This window comes from Prionailurus bengalensis, chromosome E3 (genome assembly GCF_016509475.1).
Source record: "Prionailurus bengalensis isolate Pbe53 chromosome E3, Fcat_Pben_1.1_paternal_pri, whole genome shotgun sequence".
NCBI classification, from domain to species: Eukaryota; Metazoa; Chordata; class Mammalia; order Carnivora; family Felidae; genus Prionailurus; species Prionailurus bengalensis.
This window is the reverse complement of record NC_057357.1, coordinates 6,663,095-6,681,143: the sequence shown is the minus strand read 5'-3', so window position 1 is coordinate 6,681,143 and position 18,049 is coordinate 6,663,095. Positions and strand designations below refer to the sequence as shown.

The window sequence follows — 18,049 nt, the reverse complement described above, 5'->3', positions numbered from 1 at the left end:
GCTTTCTTTATTTTTTCAGAAAACCTACACAGTTATATGTACATTTTATCCTGTTCAATTAGGTTGACCAGGAAGGCTGGGGAGGCATAATCATAAACAAAAAATCACGTGAAGCCTTTAACAGCTAAGAGATTAGCCTCAATGACAATTCTATAGCTATAAACCCTGTAAGCAGAAGAAGTGATGGGCGTTAAAAGATTCATCTAGGCTGTGTGTGAGGAAGCAGTGGATGCTGACAGGGCCAGCAGCCCTGCCCTAAACACTCACACACGGTCACAAAGAGCATGACAACAGGTCCTCACTGTTATGCCCGAGCCCAGGGCACCGCAGCACTGTCCCTCCTCCCACCACCTCTGCCCTGGTCACCAACAGGTAACAAATCATGTGGAGACAATTTCAGAAGCAGTAAGAATCAATGCAACCTTTGAGCCAATTACCTGCCGAAAGAACAGAGCGTTGTAACGTGCCACAAGTAGGATTATTTGTGAGAATTCGCCAGCACCTGGCTTGGCCATGAGCTCATGCCCTTGGCCCCGGCAGCCCCACCAGCTGTGTGGGGTGCTGCGTGCCCTCGGCCTCTGCCTGCTAGGAAGCCGGCCCCTCGTGCACCTGAAGTCTGTAGGGGAGTCCAGGAGGATGTGGGAGCCAATCTTCAAAACTTGGTTTCTTCTTTGGGGGAAAAACTACTTCTAAAGAGATTTCCTGCTCTGCTTAGTCTATGCAGCATCAAATGAAAGTCAGATACCTTAGTTTTCACGACTAATACCAAGCTTGCCACTGACAGGGCTGAAGCAAACAGTCCTGGGTTAAGACATTACCTACACTGTGGGAACGTGCTTCAGACACAGGATGTTCACTTCAGTAACTTGCAATGTAAACGCAGCATTTTAGCTGTATTCTCTTAGGAGGAAACTAGTGCTTATTTGGCAAATATTTTTATTAAGGTTTTGGGGAGAAGCTAGGGTTGCGTCTCACTGTGAGGTCTGGAGAGGACACCTATCTACGGGCTGGGGGAGGGTCAGGGACAATGTGAGTGCTTGAAAAGTGGGGGATACAGGATATTGAGAGAGGATGATGGATGAGAACCCCAGAGAGACATTTATCCATGATGGGCATCGTTCCCCATAGATGTTTAATAAAGCCTGATTGAAAAAAAAGAAAAAAATCACAGAACTCACTATGTGGGTAAGGTTTGAATACAGAGAAGTGAACAGGCAGAGCTCTACACTATGACACAACAGGACAGTTAGCCCTGAGCAAAGGGAGGGCTTTGAGTGGGTCCAGGCCACGAAATGCTGGTTTAAGACCAGATCTGTCTGCAAGGAGTTCAGGAATCCAGCTGGCATCTGGCTTACTAAAACGGCGGAGTCACTTAGATGCACGCAGAGGCCTACTCTAACACCCTTTAAAAAAACAGCCAGTACGGGATGCCTGGGTGGCCCAGTTGGGTGAGCGTCCGACTTTGGCTCGGGTTACGATCTCAGTTTGGTGCGTGAGCTCAAACCCCGCATCAGGCTTGCTGCGGTCAGTGCCGAGCCCACTTCAGATTCCCTGTCCTCCTCTCTCTCTGCCCCTCCCCAACTTGCATGCTCTCTCTCAAAAATAAACAAAACATTAAAAAAAAAAAATACCCAGTATGTAACGACTAGATAAACATCCTGAAAAGACACGGTAACAAAAGTTCTAAGGGAGGGTGGAAGAAGGCTGGCTCTACAATAAGGCGGAGAAGTCAACCTCAACAATGTAGATCATGGTAAAGTGGACCAACATGCATGTGACAAAGGACCAGGAGGGCTCGATGAGGTGAAAGGGGGAACAGTTTTCAAAATGACAAAGCAAAAGTAGCAGAGTGGACACTCGGGCATGATGCTGGGCACACTGTCTGCCCATTTGCTACCCAACGAGACAGGAGTTCCAAATGGCAGATGGAGAGAGACCACAGAGCTGCCCGCAGAGGGCTCAGGAGCCAGGAGAGACAGCAGGTGCTACGTCTGGATAGAGAATGGGAGAAGTGGGTGCTCAGGAATGACAAGTATGGGATAAACTTGGGTTCTAATGACACTTGAAGTAAAGCCTGTTAGGCAGTGAAACGGACTAAGTTCAAGGAAGGGGTGGGCTGGGCGGCAGTGTCTCCTGCTCCATCGGGAAACATGAAACTGCTCAAGGGTCCAGAGTTCTCCGGGAAGTACACCCCCACCGGCCTCCTGGTGTTAGGAAAGCCCCTTTGCCACCCAAGCTGGTCCCCCAAAACAGTCTGTCCTTTGAGCTAGAAACGCCCTCCCAAAGGGCACCTGCCTGGCTCAGTGAGGAGAGCATTTGACTCTTGATCTTGGGGTTGTGAGTTAGAGCCCCACACTGGGTATAGAGCTTACTTACAAACAAAATCTTAAAAAAGAAATTCCCTGGCAAGAAAGACATGTTTTATTTACGTATTTGCAAACAGAAATTCACTTTCTTAAAATGAAATGTATAGTATCTTTAAGAAGCTCCTGCAGATTTCCAAATTTACCTTCTCCATCGGGAGCTGAAGAGATGCTTTACAATCAGAAAACTCCACCGTGATACTGGGGCCTTGAACCTCGGTCACAACATAGTGCAGCTTCTGGGACTCCTTCAACATCTTCCTGTTACTGCCACCAAATTTACCAAGTACACGATAGGCCACGTGAGAAATGCTATCAGCAGGATTGCGTAAAGTTCGCCATAAAGCCTAAAAACCAAAGTACTTTGATTAAAATCCTTGCAAGGCAAGGCATCCCCATGGTTCACAAATCCAACTTTTCAAGTTATAGAAAATTATACAGCAAAAATTCTTCCTCCCATCTCTGTCCCCCAAACACAAATTTCCCCTTATTGGGAGAAGCCAATGTTATTAATCTTATGTATTCTTCCAGAAAAATTTTCTTTAAAAGAAAACACAGATATAAATGTTCTTCCATGCTCCTGAAACACACACAGTAGCATATGATAAATATCGCAGAGCTCAAGAGCAAGAAAACTAAGCAATATATCGTCTAAACATATATACAAAATGGGACCAGAAGAGGCATGGAGGGAAATGCTCTTTACTGCTAAAGTTCTTGTCCTGGATTTGATGGTGAGTTCTCAGGTTTTTACTTTGATTATTAGGCTTTATAACTTACAAACAAGATAAATTACTACGAATAGGATATATAAACGATCTTATACATTTCAAACTTCATGTTAGAAAGGATGGTGAAGGGCGAAAACACAATCATGACAGGCCCCGCATTCTGGGAACAGATAACAAGTACGCGCACCTTGTATCAGTGTATAAGGACCACACATACTCAACTGTTTCAAAAAACTCTTGTCAATCTTCCCACATTCTTTCACCTAAACTATCTAAGTCCTCAAAATTACTATGTCTGTCTAGGGGCACCTGGGCGGCTCATTTGGTTTAAAGTCCGACTCCTGATTTTGACTCAGGACATGATCTCACAGTTCGTGAGTTTGAGCCCCTTGCTGGGCTCTGCATGGACAGCAAGGAACCAGCTTGGGATTCTCTCGCTCTCTCTCTGTCCCTCTCCGGTTCATGTGCAGGTGCAGTTGTGCTCTCTCTCTCTCAAACTTAAAAAAAAAAAATGTCTATTTAAGTCTATTTTCTTAGATCACCTTCCATAACAATACCAGATATTAGCATCTAGCAACAGCCAACGTAAAATCTTAGAATTTTCTTTAAAGCAAAATTTCAACTTCTCTTATGTTCCTAAAGGTCCACCAAGGCCTGTCCATCAGGAACCCCTGCTGAGAGGTGCTAAGCAACGCCCCCCCCAACCTCTACTGCTCCACCCGGCCCCACCACTCCTCATGTACCCTCAGGAGAGGGAATTTCTGCTTAACCCCCCGGGAGGGGGTGGCACTGGGAGCGAGTGCTGGTTGAGGAGACCACAGAGAAACAGACTATGACACTTGTCTAGTGTGGGGGGTGGGGATTACTGGGGCTCCAAAAGCAGGAAGGAGCCTCGCCCCTGTCTCCCAGGACTGTCTGCCTCATGAAACAGCAAGAGGCCCATGAGCCCAGCCCCACTTCCTCCTCCCACATGCTGCTCACCCACACCTGGGTCAGGCCCAGGGTTTGCCTTCCAGAACCAACAGTGCCATTCTCTCCGGAGGCAGGCTCTCTGTCAATCCTCCAAAGGACGGCTGGGAAAGTGGACTTGGAGGCCCTGACCCAACCGCCAGGCCCATCCTCTCCCACCCAGATGGCACACAGGGTCCCTATCTCAGGACTGGGGAGGAAAGTCTCCCAAACCCAGCTTCAAGTGCACACTGCAGTTTCCAATCCAGACTCCTGTCTTTTAGGGTTACTGAGTCTCCATCCTTTGAAGCTGGCATTCGGACCTCTAGTTGGGGCCAAATACTCCAAAGCAGAGAGGCAGTACAGTGACAGGCAGCCTACACTTCTAACAATTACCGACTACATTACAAATCCATAACGACAGCAAAACGTGAAGGCAAAACCTAATATTTGACATCCAAACTCTAAGGAAGAAAACATGTTTTCAAAACCATCTCAATTATCTGCTTCATTTCCCTTGACCCGAAAGTGAACACCTGCACTTCCTCAGGAGCGCGATTCTCTTCACTGCAGCATCCCGAGATCTCTCGTGGACAAAGAAAGGCTCTTTCTGGCAGCACATAGTAACCACAGCACCTGCCCTCACAGGTCATCAACTTAAATGAGTCTGTGACCCTCATGAAAACCCTCTGAGAAAAGGGCAACACTGCAAAACAAATGTCTATTTAATACATATTTCTACACATCTTTTCATAAGCCAGGAGACTCACGAAGAGGTTAAAAACTACACCACTTCATCTTGCAGAGAGCCCAACACGGGGCACAGGCAGCTCACTGGGGGTGGGGGGGCTGTCATTTCCGGAAACACTAGCCTAGAAGCCCCGGGAAAACCGGATCCGTGAGCCCCCGACAGCCGGCGCTGGGCCGGCCCTTGCGAGAACGCACATTTACCTGCATGAGCTCCGCACGGACAGGCTGGATGTGGTCGTAGAGGAAATCGGGCTGTAGGTTGTCCACGCACAGCTCCAGGGTCCTCAGGCCTTGGCTGACCAGCGTCTGCGAGCCGTTGAGAGCAGACACCAGGGGATCCATTAACATGGGCAGGTAGGGCAGGAGGGAGCTCAGCCGCACGGGCACCGTGAGACACAGCTCCACGAACAGGTCCTTCATGTGCTGCTTGTGCAGGCCGCTCTGCAGCATGTTCAGGCCTAGAAGCGGGGTTTGCGGGCATCAGAGAAGAACATCACCCCCAGACGGGCCAGAGTTAATCGCACAGAATAACTGTTCCACCTTCCACTATCAACATCAGCGCAATGACAGGAAGACGTTTTACGTCTCATCTACTACATCAGCTAAACCTATTCTAGAACCATGACCCTTCTGTCCGTCATGTTCGTGGTGACAACAGCAGGCTGCATACAACTATAACGTAAGCTATGATACAATTATTTAATGTTAATTAATCCTAATGAGATAGCTAATATCACACATGGATCTTTTAAGAATCACGTTGTTGTTTTTAACAAGCCTGATCCAGAGACACAAGACTCCAATAAGATACCTTCACCTCAAGCTTGAGGTTTACAACCTCCCATGTTTTTTCAGGTTTCCAAGAGACCACAGTTGAGGTCTCTGCTGTAAAATAAATGTTTTTTTTTTTTTTTAAATCCACTTTCATTTCCTGCAAATGGAGAAGATCTTCCTTCTCACAAAGACGACATCCCTGCTTTTTGTGAGGGTAAGCTGAGCTCCTTCCTAACTGAAACATGTCAGATCAGGACCTGCCCTGAGTGCTCAGAGACCAGCTACAAAGAGAAAGGCCTAGAAGAGTGGATGCATCCCAGGCAGTGCAAGATGGAGAGAGCGCAGAGAAAAGATCGATCAGGGAAGGCATCACAAAGTAACAGCACTGGATTCAGGGTCCAAAGGAGGAGAAGGAGAAAGGTTAAGTTCCCAGAAGGGGATCCACTCGAACAAAAGTAGGGAGAAATGAGCCTGGGGAGGAGGAAATGAGACTCCACAGAACAGAGGACTCAGGCTGGGGAATGACTGGAGATGGGGTTAAATAACGGATGGGCCACCTTGCAGGGTGGACTCATGGTCATGTTACAGGCAACATGGCCGACTTTTGCCCAATGCCTCCTGGGTACTATACGTTGTAAATGGCTTTTCTTTAAGGATCTCCTTTAGCTCTATATCTTGAAAGCATTCCTGGTCACACCGGAATTGCAGGATTCTGGTTACGTAAGTTTACCTCAAAGTAAAAATACACACTTATAAATCAGCTTTATAATTGCTTTTTCTCTTCTTATTCTGACTCTCTCTCAAACTAGGGATCCCTGATATTACTACTAAGCCATTAGAAACCACTTTGTAGACTTGCTTACCAAATGCTACAAAAATACCACCAAGTCCTAACCAGGGTGATGGAAACCTTCCAACTCTTGTTCAACTCTTGAGTAGGGAGGGGAAGGTCCATCCCTGAACAAGGGGGCTCCCTTCAAAGTCCTACTGCCTTTAAAGAGAGTGGGACACGGGAACATGAACACATGGACACACACACACCTCTGGCAGGAGATACGTACATATGTCCCCTCACCAAGACCTTCACTGGATGCAGAGGATGAACGAACCCCACAACCACAGTCAGCCAAACCCATACATGCACACAAGACTAAAAGGCAACCAAAATCACTGCTCTGACCTTGCAGGAGGTTTGGTAGGAGAGGCAAAAATTCCTGATACAGGAGGTCATGGCTACCTCCCCCAATGGAGCGGAACAGGGCCCGGAGCAGCAGGAAGTAGTTATAGGGCTCTTTGGCAGTCTGTGCAAGTTCCATTGAGCTGTTCACGATCTTGTGCAGGTGGGGCTGCGCGGTGGAGAAAAGGCAAGTTAACACGCTCTAAATGAGGATGGGCGACACCCTCAGAACTCATGCTGAAGGTTCACTGTAAACAGGGATGGAAGGTAGTTCTGACGAGTTCACTCCTAAAGGCAAAACAAAACAAGACCTTTCCATCCTTTATTTGGCTCAGATTAATTTGTCCTGAAATATTATGCTGGTTTCCACCAGGATGGCTGCAGAAGAAGCATTTACTAGGCTCCTACGTTACTGTGCAGTTACACGATGTTGAAAAGGTAACACTCTGGAGCAGGAACCAGAGGGTCTGTCCGTTCTGCTCTGCAACTCAATATGGTCACTTCCCTCCTAAGACTAAATAATCAAACAGGATGAAGATGCCCATTTCCTAGAACAATCTAAATGCAGAAAGTAACCGAAAGGAAGTGGAACCTCACGATCAAAAAGGATACACACAACGTCTGGAAGAGCCTCAAAAATTGAGATCATAAGATCTTGGAAGACTTAATCAAAAAATTTTCTTTAATAACAATAATAATAATAATAAAAGTACTTATCAGCTTATAATAACTTTAATTAACATTTAAAGCCAGACTAGCTTTTTATTTTGTACTTCAAATGCTGATTTTAACATGTAACAGGTTCAGCTGCACACGAAATGTTCTACAGGTATGTTTACAGTGAACTGTGTCACTGACGTTGTTCCCAATTTGTTATCATACGTGGCACAATGTACGTATGCATGTATCCTACCATCAGGTTTTATTCTGGTTTTGTTGTTGTGCATCTAATATCGGCAAATATTAAATTTTTCAAAGACACCAAATTGTGTGGACGCATATTACAGTTAAGCGTTTGTTCTTAGAAAAATACAAGTATTTTTCCTTTAGGTGAACACAAAAGTAATTGTTCAGGTTGTTGCTAAGTGCGACAGAACGGAGAAAACCTGAGGGAGCGGTCACATAAAAACAGAGATTACTGGTGCTCCTGGTCACCGCCTGTACATTTACTGCTCCAGGAGGAAAAAAAAAAAAGGATCTTGTTTGTGTCTTCAGAAGCCCCCCCCCCCCCCCCCCCCCCCCGCGGGAAGACATCACACTTCAGATAAAACTGCTGCTAATACTCAGCTTCCTACAGGAATTAAAATATTTTGCCTTAAGTGGAAATGAATTTTTATTAGGTTTTTGTGCCACTGTCTGCTGCCTTTTCAGTGGGACATGTAACCACGGGTAAGTTTTTTTTAGCCGTTTGCTAAAATCAAGTAACTGAAGAGATGGATGGAATTAGACTGCACTGGTCATCCACTACGTTAGGAGACATGTCCCTCCGAAACGGTCCTAGTAAGGGATACCAATTAGTTAGAATTCATAAAGAGGAAAAACAAACAAGTGGTCCCGAAATGAGATGTTCCCCGTACTGCCAAGGAAGATAAGAACACGGCGAAGACACAAAGTTAGAGCGGAAGACGGCTGACATAATCAGAACTGTTACAAAAGCCACCTGTTTCTCTTTGGACAAGAGAAGCTGGTAAAGAGATTTTTCCCTTGTTTTTTTCCCATCACTCAATTTTTAAAATAAGAACGATGTGCTATTTTATTTGTGTAATCCAGAGAAAGAAACTGGAATTAAAAAAAAAAAATTTAGTGGTGGCAATACTAACAACAACCCACTGCCTGCCACGGGCACTCTGAAGCTTTCATTTCAAATCATGGATGAATCCTCTGAAACGTTGTTCACATTTAGGCCCTTACTGGCCCGAATATCTATGAACTCAAAGAGCACTTTACAAATCTAAAAACGACACCTCCCATTTCCGTGCAAATGGAGAACAGGAAGCAAAACACAACCCAAAACTCCTCAAAACAAAGTACACTTGGCTCCACGAGCTTTACCTTCAGCATTTGTTCGTTTTCAGCTGCAAAGAGGGAGACTGAGCCAAAGACCAGCTTGAACAGCTTGAGGTACAGGTTGGAGACCTCCACGCTGGAGCCCATCTCCGGCAGGCGGTCCAGGAGGTACTCCACCAGGATTGTGGCGAACAGAGCCGAGGTAGTAGGGTTCGCCAAGAAGGAGTTGGCAACAATCTGTCAAAAGGAGAAACGTGCTTGACAAAAACAATCCTCAACGTAGCCTTAACACTAAGTAATGAACTTTCCAAAAACACAAAATCAAACCTGTAACAGACAGCACAAGAAATTAATTATCCACCCTAGGAAAAAAATTTGTAAATCTGCCAAGCACGGAGTAGGACCGTTCACTTCAAACACTCACGTCCATTATTTTATCTTCACTATCAAATACCAGGAGCCTACATCTAACATATATTTAATTTCTACTAATGAAAGAAACTGATCCAAGACATCTTGATATTTTGAACAAAAAATATTATGTCCTAACATCTCTCTAAATTTTTCTACCAGCACATCCTTAGGCATATCGTTTAGAACACCCTCAAAATAAAGAAAATGCCAAGCGCTCCACACATCAACAAGTAATTTTAAAATCAACGTTCAAAGTATAAGACAGAGTTTTATACCTGAAGAGCGTAATTTTTTGAGATTCTTTCCACCATGTAAGGGACTGTCGTCTGAAAGATTTCTTTAAACGTTAAGGGATTCATCATTGTGAACACGCCGGCGAAGTGTTCCAACACCTCCTTCTCCTCCTTCATTCTGACGGTCTGGCAGTTTGCTACTCGGATGTAGGTCTGTCCATTTCCAGCTATCTGGACCTAGCACAGGGAAGAAACCCCTGGATGTTAAAACCAGGCATCTCTGAATGTATTCCATAACATAACTGGACCAGCTGCATGTTTAAAACACAGCGTTCGAATTACATAATAAATGTTCTCCCATCTTTTTAATTCTCTATTCTCAGCTTAGTTTTGGAAAATAATTAAAACAAGCAAAAAAGCTTTGCTAAGCGTTCCACGCGAGAACAAATTTAGTAAAACTTCCATCTTGCTTCCACTGCGTTCCATGTACACGGACCGCCTCCCCCACCAAATGCTCACGCTGACACTTACAAGGAAAATCTTCACCGTTAAAGCAGTGCTACACTACAGAACGAGAGCAAATCTGGGGACACGAACACCGCGGACAATCTGCAGTAAATCGAGCCTTTTAGGACCCCTTCCATCACATCACCGGCACCCTCATCCCAGGGGCGTTTCCCACACTCAGGAGCCTGGTTTGAGGGCACTTCCTTACCTGATAAATATCTAAAGCCTGCATTGCATATTTCACAAGTTTTATATAAATCTGAGTCTCTTTGGGCTGTAACTGCTTGTTGGGAATGAACTGAGCTTCTGGAAAAGAGAGAGCATAATCAGTTAAGGTGAACAACACCCACTCTGCAGAAAACATCCCATCTAAATAATTCAAGATCGGAATTACCACCAGGTGCTTTACATGACGTTATGCCCCACGTGATGGTCTTGACTCCACAGACCAAGGTTTTGACCAAACTTCGGCAATCTGTGACCTGGAATGTCTGCTTGTCCTCCTTATCCTTTTCTCCTTGCTTTTCAAACGGAGGCACGGGAGCCGGGGTCACGGGGGTGGCTGGGGTCGGGGGTGGGGGCGGGGCGGGGGTGGGGACAGGCGCAGGGGAGGGGGCAGGGCCCGGGGCCGCAGGGGCAGCGGGCACCCCTGGCAGGGCTGCCTCCACTGCTCCGAGTTCTGACTGAGGCTTGCACTTCTTAAAGATGGCAGAGAGCTGGTACCGGGCAATGGTGTGGAATTTGAGGACAAAGACCTAGCAGAAAGAGAAAGGGGAGAGAAAGACAAAAATCATTCTTCTTCCACAGGCTGGCAGCCCTTCCAGGAGACAGGAGAAGCTCTCTGAAGCCACTTGCCGAAGAGAAGTGTGCCATCCTCCCCAAGGAGAACTACAGTGGCGTCCCTACCTCCACTGTCACTGTGAGGAATCTGGCTCAGAAAAGCTGGGGGACTTGTCGCAGAAGCCTGGACGCGTGGCCCAGACTACTCCAGACCCACACTATCGGCTGCTGGCCTCAGCAATCACACTGTACTCTGTCCCCACGCACCCAACCGGGCGCCTCCCCTGGCTATACAGTGTGCCTGTAATCCCTCTTCTAGGTACTCGCCAGGAACCACACAGTGTCCCTGAAATACTTGCCAGGAACAGTGTGGGGAGCGTCCACGTATCATTTACTTAGCGCTCACGACAATCCCGGGAGGCAGACACTGACTGTATCCCTGGCTAGGAGCAGGCTGGCACAGAGATGTTAAGCATCTTGTCCAAGGGCACCTGGCTAGCGGGGGATTTGAATCCAGGCGGTCTGACACCCGGGATTGAGCTCGGCAATCGGAAGGCTGCACGACCTGGTCAGTAAACCACCGGTACGAGTCCAGAAGTGGGCATCGGGATGAAAGCACGCAGGACGCCCACACCTCCCAGGAGAGCTGGTACCTCCAGCATCCGCATCAGGACATCCCTCCCGTTGCCGCTCTCCTGCTCGCTCTTGGAACGGATGCAGTCCACCAGGTTCAGCAGCAGCTTGCAGGACATGGTCTGGATGCTGCTGGGCAGGGACTCGTCATCGATGTTCTTGGCAAAGAGCTGGACGGCGAGGGAGAGGTCGCTGAGGGGCAGGTGCTGACGGACGTGGTGCACGAGGTCAGCCAACGTGCTGTAGGCGAGGGGCCTGTGGGCAGAGACCCCCGCTAGTGAGCGTCTGTCCCAACATGCCCGCAGGGCCGTGTCTGCAGGCCACCACTTCTCCCACTACCTGCCCCAGGAACACAGCACAGGGGCGGTGCACCTGGGGCACGCTTTCTAGGTCTTCTAGGAGTGACACCATCTGATGCCCAGTTGCAGGCTGGTTCAACCCCAAGCTATATAAAAAGTGTCTTTGTACTGGGGCGCCTGAGTGGCTCAGTCGGTTAAGTGTCCGACTTTGGCTCAGGTCACGATCTCATGGTTCGTGAGTCGAGCCCCGCGTCGGGCTCTGTGCTGACGGCTCAGAGTCTGGAGCCTGTTTCAGATTCTGTGTCTCCCTCTCTCTTTGCCCCTCTCCCACTCGCACTCTGTCTCCGTCTCAAAAGTGAACAAACATTAAAAAAATAAAAATTAAAAAAAAGTGTCTTCGTATTTGTAACAATTTTACATGGCCATCACAGTGAATAGTCTACATCGTATTCAAAGTATTCTTCCTATTTTTCAAAAGATCTATCACAGCTCCCAAATTAGAACCAAAAAATTACTAATGTTGACTCATTTTACACTGTAAAAAACGATAAACTGTTAATTTTCTCCTTTAGAAAGAAACATGGTCACAACCACATTTGTTTTATGAAATGAATAAAAAACAAAGACTAGAAGGAAATGCACCAAAATATTATCCATGTTACTTGAACTCCTTATGTAGAACAAAGAGGTTTGTTTTCTTCCCTTGTTTCTTCTCGTTGGGTACTTAAACATTCTTTTATAATAAAGACATGCACTTCAATAGCAAACAAAACAAAACAACCCCAACAAAAAACCAATACGAGTCAGATCAAGTTGAGCCTACAACTGACATCAAGACAACTACTCTGAATCTTCCCTTTAAGCCAACACACAAAAACCAACCTAAAGCGTTTCCAAATTTCCCGCAATTCTAAATCCCCACGGGAGAGTAAAGGTCTGTGGAGAGCGTGTGTTGAAACGCTCACACGTGAAGGGCCAGGGCCCACCACCCCGACCCCCCGATTTAGCCAACAGATCTCATGGGCTGAATATCATACCTGAGAGTCTCCCGAGCAGTATATCCTGATCCAATCAGTATGGATTCATCAAAGAGCTTGTCCATGCAAGGGATGAACTCTAGAACACAAACACCCGGTGCACACGTCACCCATTACACCCATGACACGGCAGGCTTCCTCACGGTAGCCAGCCTGCTGTCAACAAGCCATCTAGACTGGGAGACACGTGGGCAGGAGAAAATCACACGCGCCATATTTCAGTCAAAGACCCCAGCTTTGCTGGGCCGTGTGCTGTCAAAGACACAGTTGGGATCACATGCAGAATCAGGGGACAATCCAGACCAAGGGAGCTTCCCGGCCCCTGGCAGAGAACCTGCCCCAGCGCTTCACTGCAGGCCCGCCCCATCCTCCTCAGAAGCTGCCACCATCAAGGCGCCTGGTGGGCTGAGCCGGAAGAGCACGTGACTCTCGATCTTGGGGTTGAGTCAAGCCCCACACTGGGTATAGTGGTTACTTAAAAATCTTAGGGGGAAAAAAAAAGCTGCCACTATTGGCCCACACCTGCCTGGAGAAGAGGGGCAGTATCCTCTAAATGCCCCTTTATTCACTGCCCTGGAGTCCTCCCCTTCCTAAACATTTTATGCTTACTCATTATGGAGAAATACGGAGAAAGAAGGGTATTTCTCCACATAAAGTACCAAAGTCTAGAAATTTTGCAGGGTTCTGGTAGACATAGGTCCCAACTCCCTGGATGAGTGAGGCTCACCAGGGTTCTGTCTCTAATCCTACAGGTGGAATCCTCACCAAACCCCCTCCCTGCTCCCCTGTGGGCCTGTAGAGCCAACCAGCGTAGAAACAGCTCATCTTCACTCAGGGACAACTCACATTTCTGAGGATGTGCACAGAGGGCAGCAACCCACATTTTTTAGGTCTCTCTGCCATACACACACCCCCTGCCCCGCTGCCGGGAGCTCTGGCCACAAACATCCAGAGAACGTTTAGATTCTAGAACAAGTCTGACACCGTGGCCATCTTTGGTAAGTCAAATAAAATACATCCTTTGCCAGCTAATAGCTACTAAGGGTCAAAGACACAACAGACGCAGAGAGGCACAGAGCACCTCTCTGGCTAATTCCCAAAGCCAGGCAGCACAGGGACAAGTACCAAATGGAAGCAGCGACAAACTGCCCCTCTGAAGTCAGAGAAGGGGACATGCCTGGAATGTCCTCAGAGGTAGTCAATAGGAAAGAGACACAGAAGGAAAGATGCAAAGGACTCAAGCGCCAAACACTGGCGGGCTGGCTACGGACGATCAAAGAGCGGGAGGAGGAAGTGGTAAGAAATTAAGGCGCAGGCACGAGTTCCCAGATTCCCTCCGTGACCCAGAATCAGAATCTCTAAGAAAATGGGTAACTTTGTGAAACAGCCAGGTTTTCTCAAACTACTGCTCTCCAGAATTCGTGCAAAGGGGTTACTATTTATTTAGTATCGTTTCAGATACCTTAAAATGTTGGTGGACGTGTAAATTTTACGTATATATACACATTTTTTGTATTTTATACTAATATATAATACTAATATCGAATGTGATTAGGTGTGTCTTTTAAATAGACACCTTTGTAAGTTGTGATGTTGTTACCTAAGATACTTTCAAAATAAAGTATCCTAAAACAGCTTGTTAAAAAAAAAAAAAAAAATCAAGCCCATCAGTAGAAAGACTTAAAAGGCAGGAGGGCACAGGGTGCCGGGGGGGCGGGGGGGGGGGGCAGGTGCAAGGGAGGTGTAAAGCTGTATTCAACACGACTGATGTGGTCAAACCCCAAGAGCAGCAGCTCAGAAATGCACCCGTCTTGGCGGCACAGCCTGAAGACCAAACCCGAGCCGCGTGGCTTCACACGGCTGGGCTGTGGGGGACGGAACACAGGCTGTCCGAGAAGCGCTCTGTCAGCGTTTCCACAAGTAGAAACCTGCTACACAGCTCCCCAAAGACACCCCCAGATCCTCCTCACTCGAAATGGCAGGAATGCCAACAGTTACTGAGAACTGCAGTGGAGAGATTTTAAAGTGTCCCGTGTAAAATTCTTCTATTTCAACAGTGTTCAGAGATGAACACGGAGAAAAAGCACATACAGCCAAGGGAGCCGTGACTGGACAAGTTGCAATGGGCCTCAGCCCTGGAGGCACGTGGGGGGCCTTGCGTGCTGGTGACGCTGAATTTCTCATCCTGGGTGATGTTCACGCACATCTGTTCTGTAATTTTTGGCAAATCATACATTTCTTTTGTGCACTTTGCTATGTTACATTTCACACACAAAGGGTTTTAAAAATGTCTATATTCTACTCAGCTATATCTACATGCATAACTTGTATTTTAATAACATAAAAACATTTGAGCTTTATCATATTAGCTCACGTGTAAGCACGCAAACTGTATCTTTCCCTTCATGTTTAAGAATTATGTAAAGAAGCCCAATCTTAGTTTTATGTATGTTCTGATTTACAAACCAGAGGCAAAAAAAACCCACTTAATATTGAACAATTACTGGGGGGAAAGATTATCCCCCTCAAAACATTTAGGATGGAATTTGGACACAGCAAATACAAAAATATTTTAAAATTATGTATTGGGGCACCTGGGTGGCTCAGTTGGTTAAGGGTCTGGACTTTGGCTCAGGTCATGATCCTGCGATTCGTGGGTTCGAGCCCCACATTGGGCTCAGAGCCTGGAGCCTACTTCAGATTCTGTATCTCCCTCTCTCTCTGCCTCCCTCCTCAAAAATGAATAAACATTAAAAAAAATATGTATCAATAATTGACAGAAAAAATATAATTATCAGATTGGCCAAAAGCAATTATCAGTCTTATGCATCAAAACAGGACCAATCCCCCAAGCTGTTTCACAGCACGGAGGAAGAAAACAGTTTTCTTCTCACCTTTCAAGGGTTACTGGCTATGAATCAACAAGCAAACAGCTACTTGCCATTTCAAAAGATATGCACCCAAAAGGCAGAGAAATACCATGAGATGCTGAGAACATATGCTACGCTAAGGGAACGACCATGCTAATTATGAGACCGTTCGGACAGCACAGAGAAACCTGGTGGCAGGCAAAGAGAGGCAGCCCAAGAGGGCGGAGGCAAGAGGCAGAGAAAGGAAGGGGAAAAGTAAACACAACACAGCAACACAGAAAGAAGGACACATGGAGCCTAAAACATGTGAAGGAACTAAAGACCCGCGGTCCCACCCCGAAGATGGTGACAGGACCACGCCAGCATGGCCGCACAAACATCCCGAGACAAGGTGGACATACGGTTTCTTAGCTCTGTGGTGAGGATATGCTTTGCAGCGATGAGAAGTTCCTTTCTGAGGTGTGCAGTCTCTGCTGGGCAATTTGAAAGTAACTGTAACATTCCTTTTACCATCTGCTGAGAGTACTTAGTCACCAACTCCTATAAAAAGGAGGAAAGCAACAGTTACAGATAGGTAGTAAGAAAAACCCCCATTTTATAAACTTCAAAAGAGTTCAGTAAGACTATGCTTCCTTCAAGGGACCCTCATAAAGTGGTCATCCTAATAAGCAAGTATTATCCAGAAAGTTTTAGTAGTTTGCATGAACGCTGCCACAGTGGAAGGATGTACAGAAATGTTAAGCAGCAGTTTCTTTTATATAATGGAATTACAGACAACTTCTTTATACTGTTCTGTATTTTCCCCAACTTTTAACAATGCACCTGAATCATTTCATCAGTGATGAGAAAGCAGGAGAAGTAAATATTGAAAATCTCCTAAGACATCATCCACTCCGTCATCCCGTTAAGTTGTGAATGACACCAGAGACACCTTTCATCAACTCAGAATAAGCTCTAATCAGTTTCCTTTTGAGGCATGTTAAGAAGGCAATTCACCAAGGTAGCTCAAGCTGATTAAAATATCCAGGAGTCGGGAGCCCAGGTGGCTCAGTTGGTTGAGTGTCCGGCTTCGGCTCAGGTCATGATCTCACAGTTTGTGAGTTTGAGCCCTGCATCAGGCTCTGTGCTGACAGCTCAGAGCCTGGAGCCTGTTTCGGATTCTGTGTCTCCCTCTCTCTCTCTGCTCCTTCCCCGCTCATGCTCTCTCTCCCTCTCTCAAAAATAAACAAACATTAAAAAAAATTTTTTTTTAATAAATAAAATATCCAGGAGTACCTAATTCAGATTAAAAAAAATTTTTTAATGTTTATTTTTTATTTTTTTTAATGTTTATTTTTGAGAGAGAGACAGAGAGCAAGTGGGGGAGGAAGAGAAAGAGAGACAGAATCCAAAGCAGGTTCCAGGCTCTGAGCTGACAGCACAGAGCCTGACGCAGGGCTCGAACTCACAAACCGTGAGATCATGACCTGAGCCAAAGTCAGACACTTAACTGACTGAGCCACCCAGGTGCCCCAATGTTTATTTATTTTTGTGAGAGAAAGAGAGAGCGAGCGAGCGAGCACGCGGGCAAAGGAGGGGCAGAGACAGAGGGAGACACAGAATGCAAAGCAGGCTCCAGGCTCTGAGCTGTCAGCACAGAGCCCGACACAGGGCTCGAACTCATGAACTATGATGAGATCGTGACCTGAGCCGAAGTCAGATGCTCAATTGACTGAGCCACCACTAATTCAGATTTTGAAACCAAACATACATTTTCTTAGTATACGGTGTCATAGAGACAAATGCACTTAAAGGACAAAAATAAGAATGCTTTCAAAGTAGTTTTTACTGTAAACAATCTGGCATACATGTTTCCATTTTCAATTTTCCTGAAAATAATAAAGTCTCTCCCTTAAGAAAAAAATTATAATTCACTGCTACAGGATAGATCAGGACTAAATTCATGCCGCACTTTACAATAACTACAGCTACACAAGACTTTTATTCAAAAACGTGGTATGACTGATGGGAAATAAGGGGTCGTTTCTCTCTTTCAAGTTCTTCAAGACTGAAATAAGGACAGACTACAACTACAAGTGGGGGAAAAACAGAGACATAATCGCCCTCTCTCACCGGTTAATTAAGGATGCCATTTTTTATTTTAAAGTTCCAATCTCTCCTCATAACTTGCTGTCACACCAACTTCCAACAGCAAAACTCAATGCATCAAATCCATCCCCACATAAACCTGTGCACCAGTATTTATTTATATCGGCCTTATCAACAATGGCCAGAAATGAAATCAGCGCATCTAGTGACAGAAAGGACATCAGTGGTAGCCAGGGCTAGGGGCCTAGAACGAATCACACTGCTGCCGATCAGTATGGGAATTCTTCAGAGGGTGAAGAAACAGTTCTAAAATTGGACAGTGGCGGTGACTGTATAAATCTCTATGAATACACTAAAAGCACTTAACTATATACTTTAAAAAGGTGAATTTTAGGATATGCGAATTATATCCTGACAAAGTTGCTTTAAAAAAAATCA

General features: G+C 46.1%; 1 protein-coding gene across 1 annotated transcript in view; it reads right to left on the bottom strand.

Annotated features, from left to right (window-relative positions):
* The window catches only part of LOC122471279 (transformation/transcription domain associated protein), a 113,468-nt gene that overhangs the window by 77,566 nt on the left and 17,853 nt on the right, over positions 1 to 18,049 (bottom strand). The window contains 10 exon segments of the mRNA XM_043559673.1: positions 2,510 to 2,710; positions 4,994 to 5,250; positions 6,747 to 6,912; positions 8,796 to 8,987; positions 9,440 to 9,634; positions 10,113 to 10,210; positions 10,299 to 10,659; positions 11,338 to 11,572; positions 12,654 to 12,732; positions 15,925 to 16,063. Coding sequence (XP_043415608.1) covers positions 2,510 to 2,710; positions 4,994 to 5,250; positions 6,747 to 6,912; positions 8,796 to 8,987; positions 9,440 to 9,634; positions 10,113 to 10,210; positions 10,299 to 10,659; positions 11,338 to 11,572; positions 12,654 to 12,732; positions 15,925 to 16,063 — 1,923 coding nt within the window.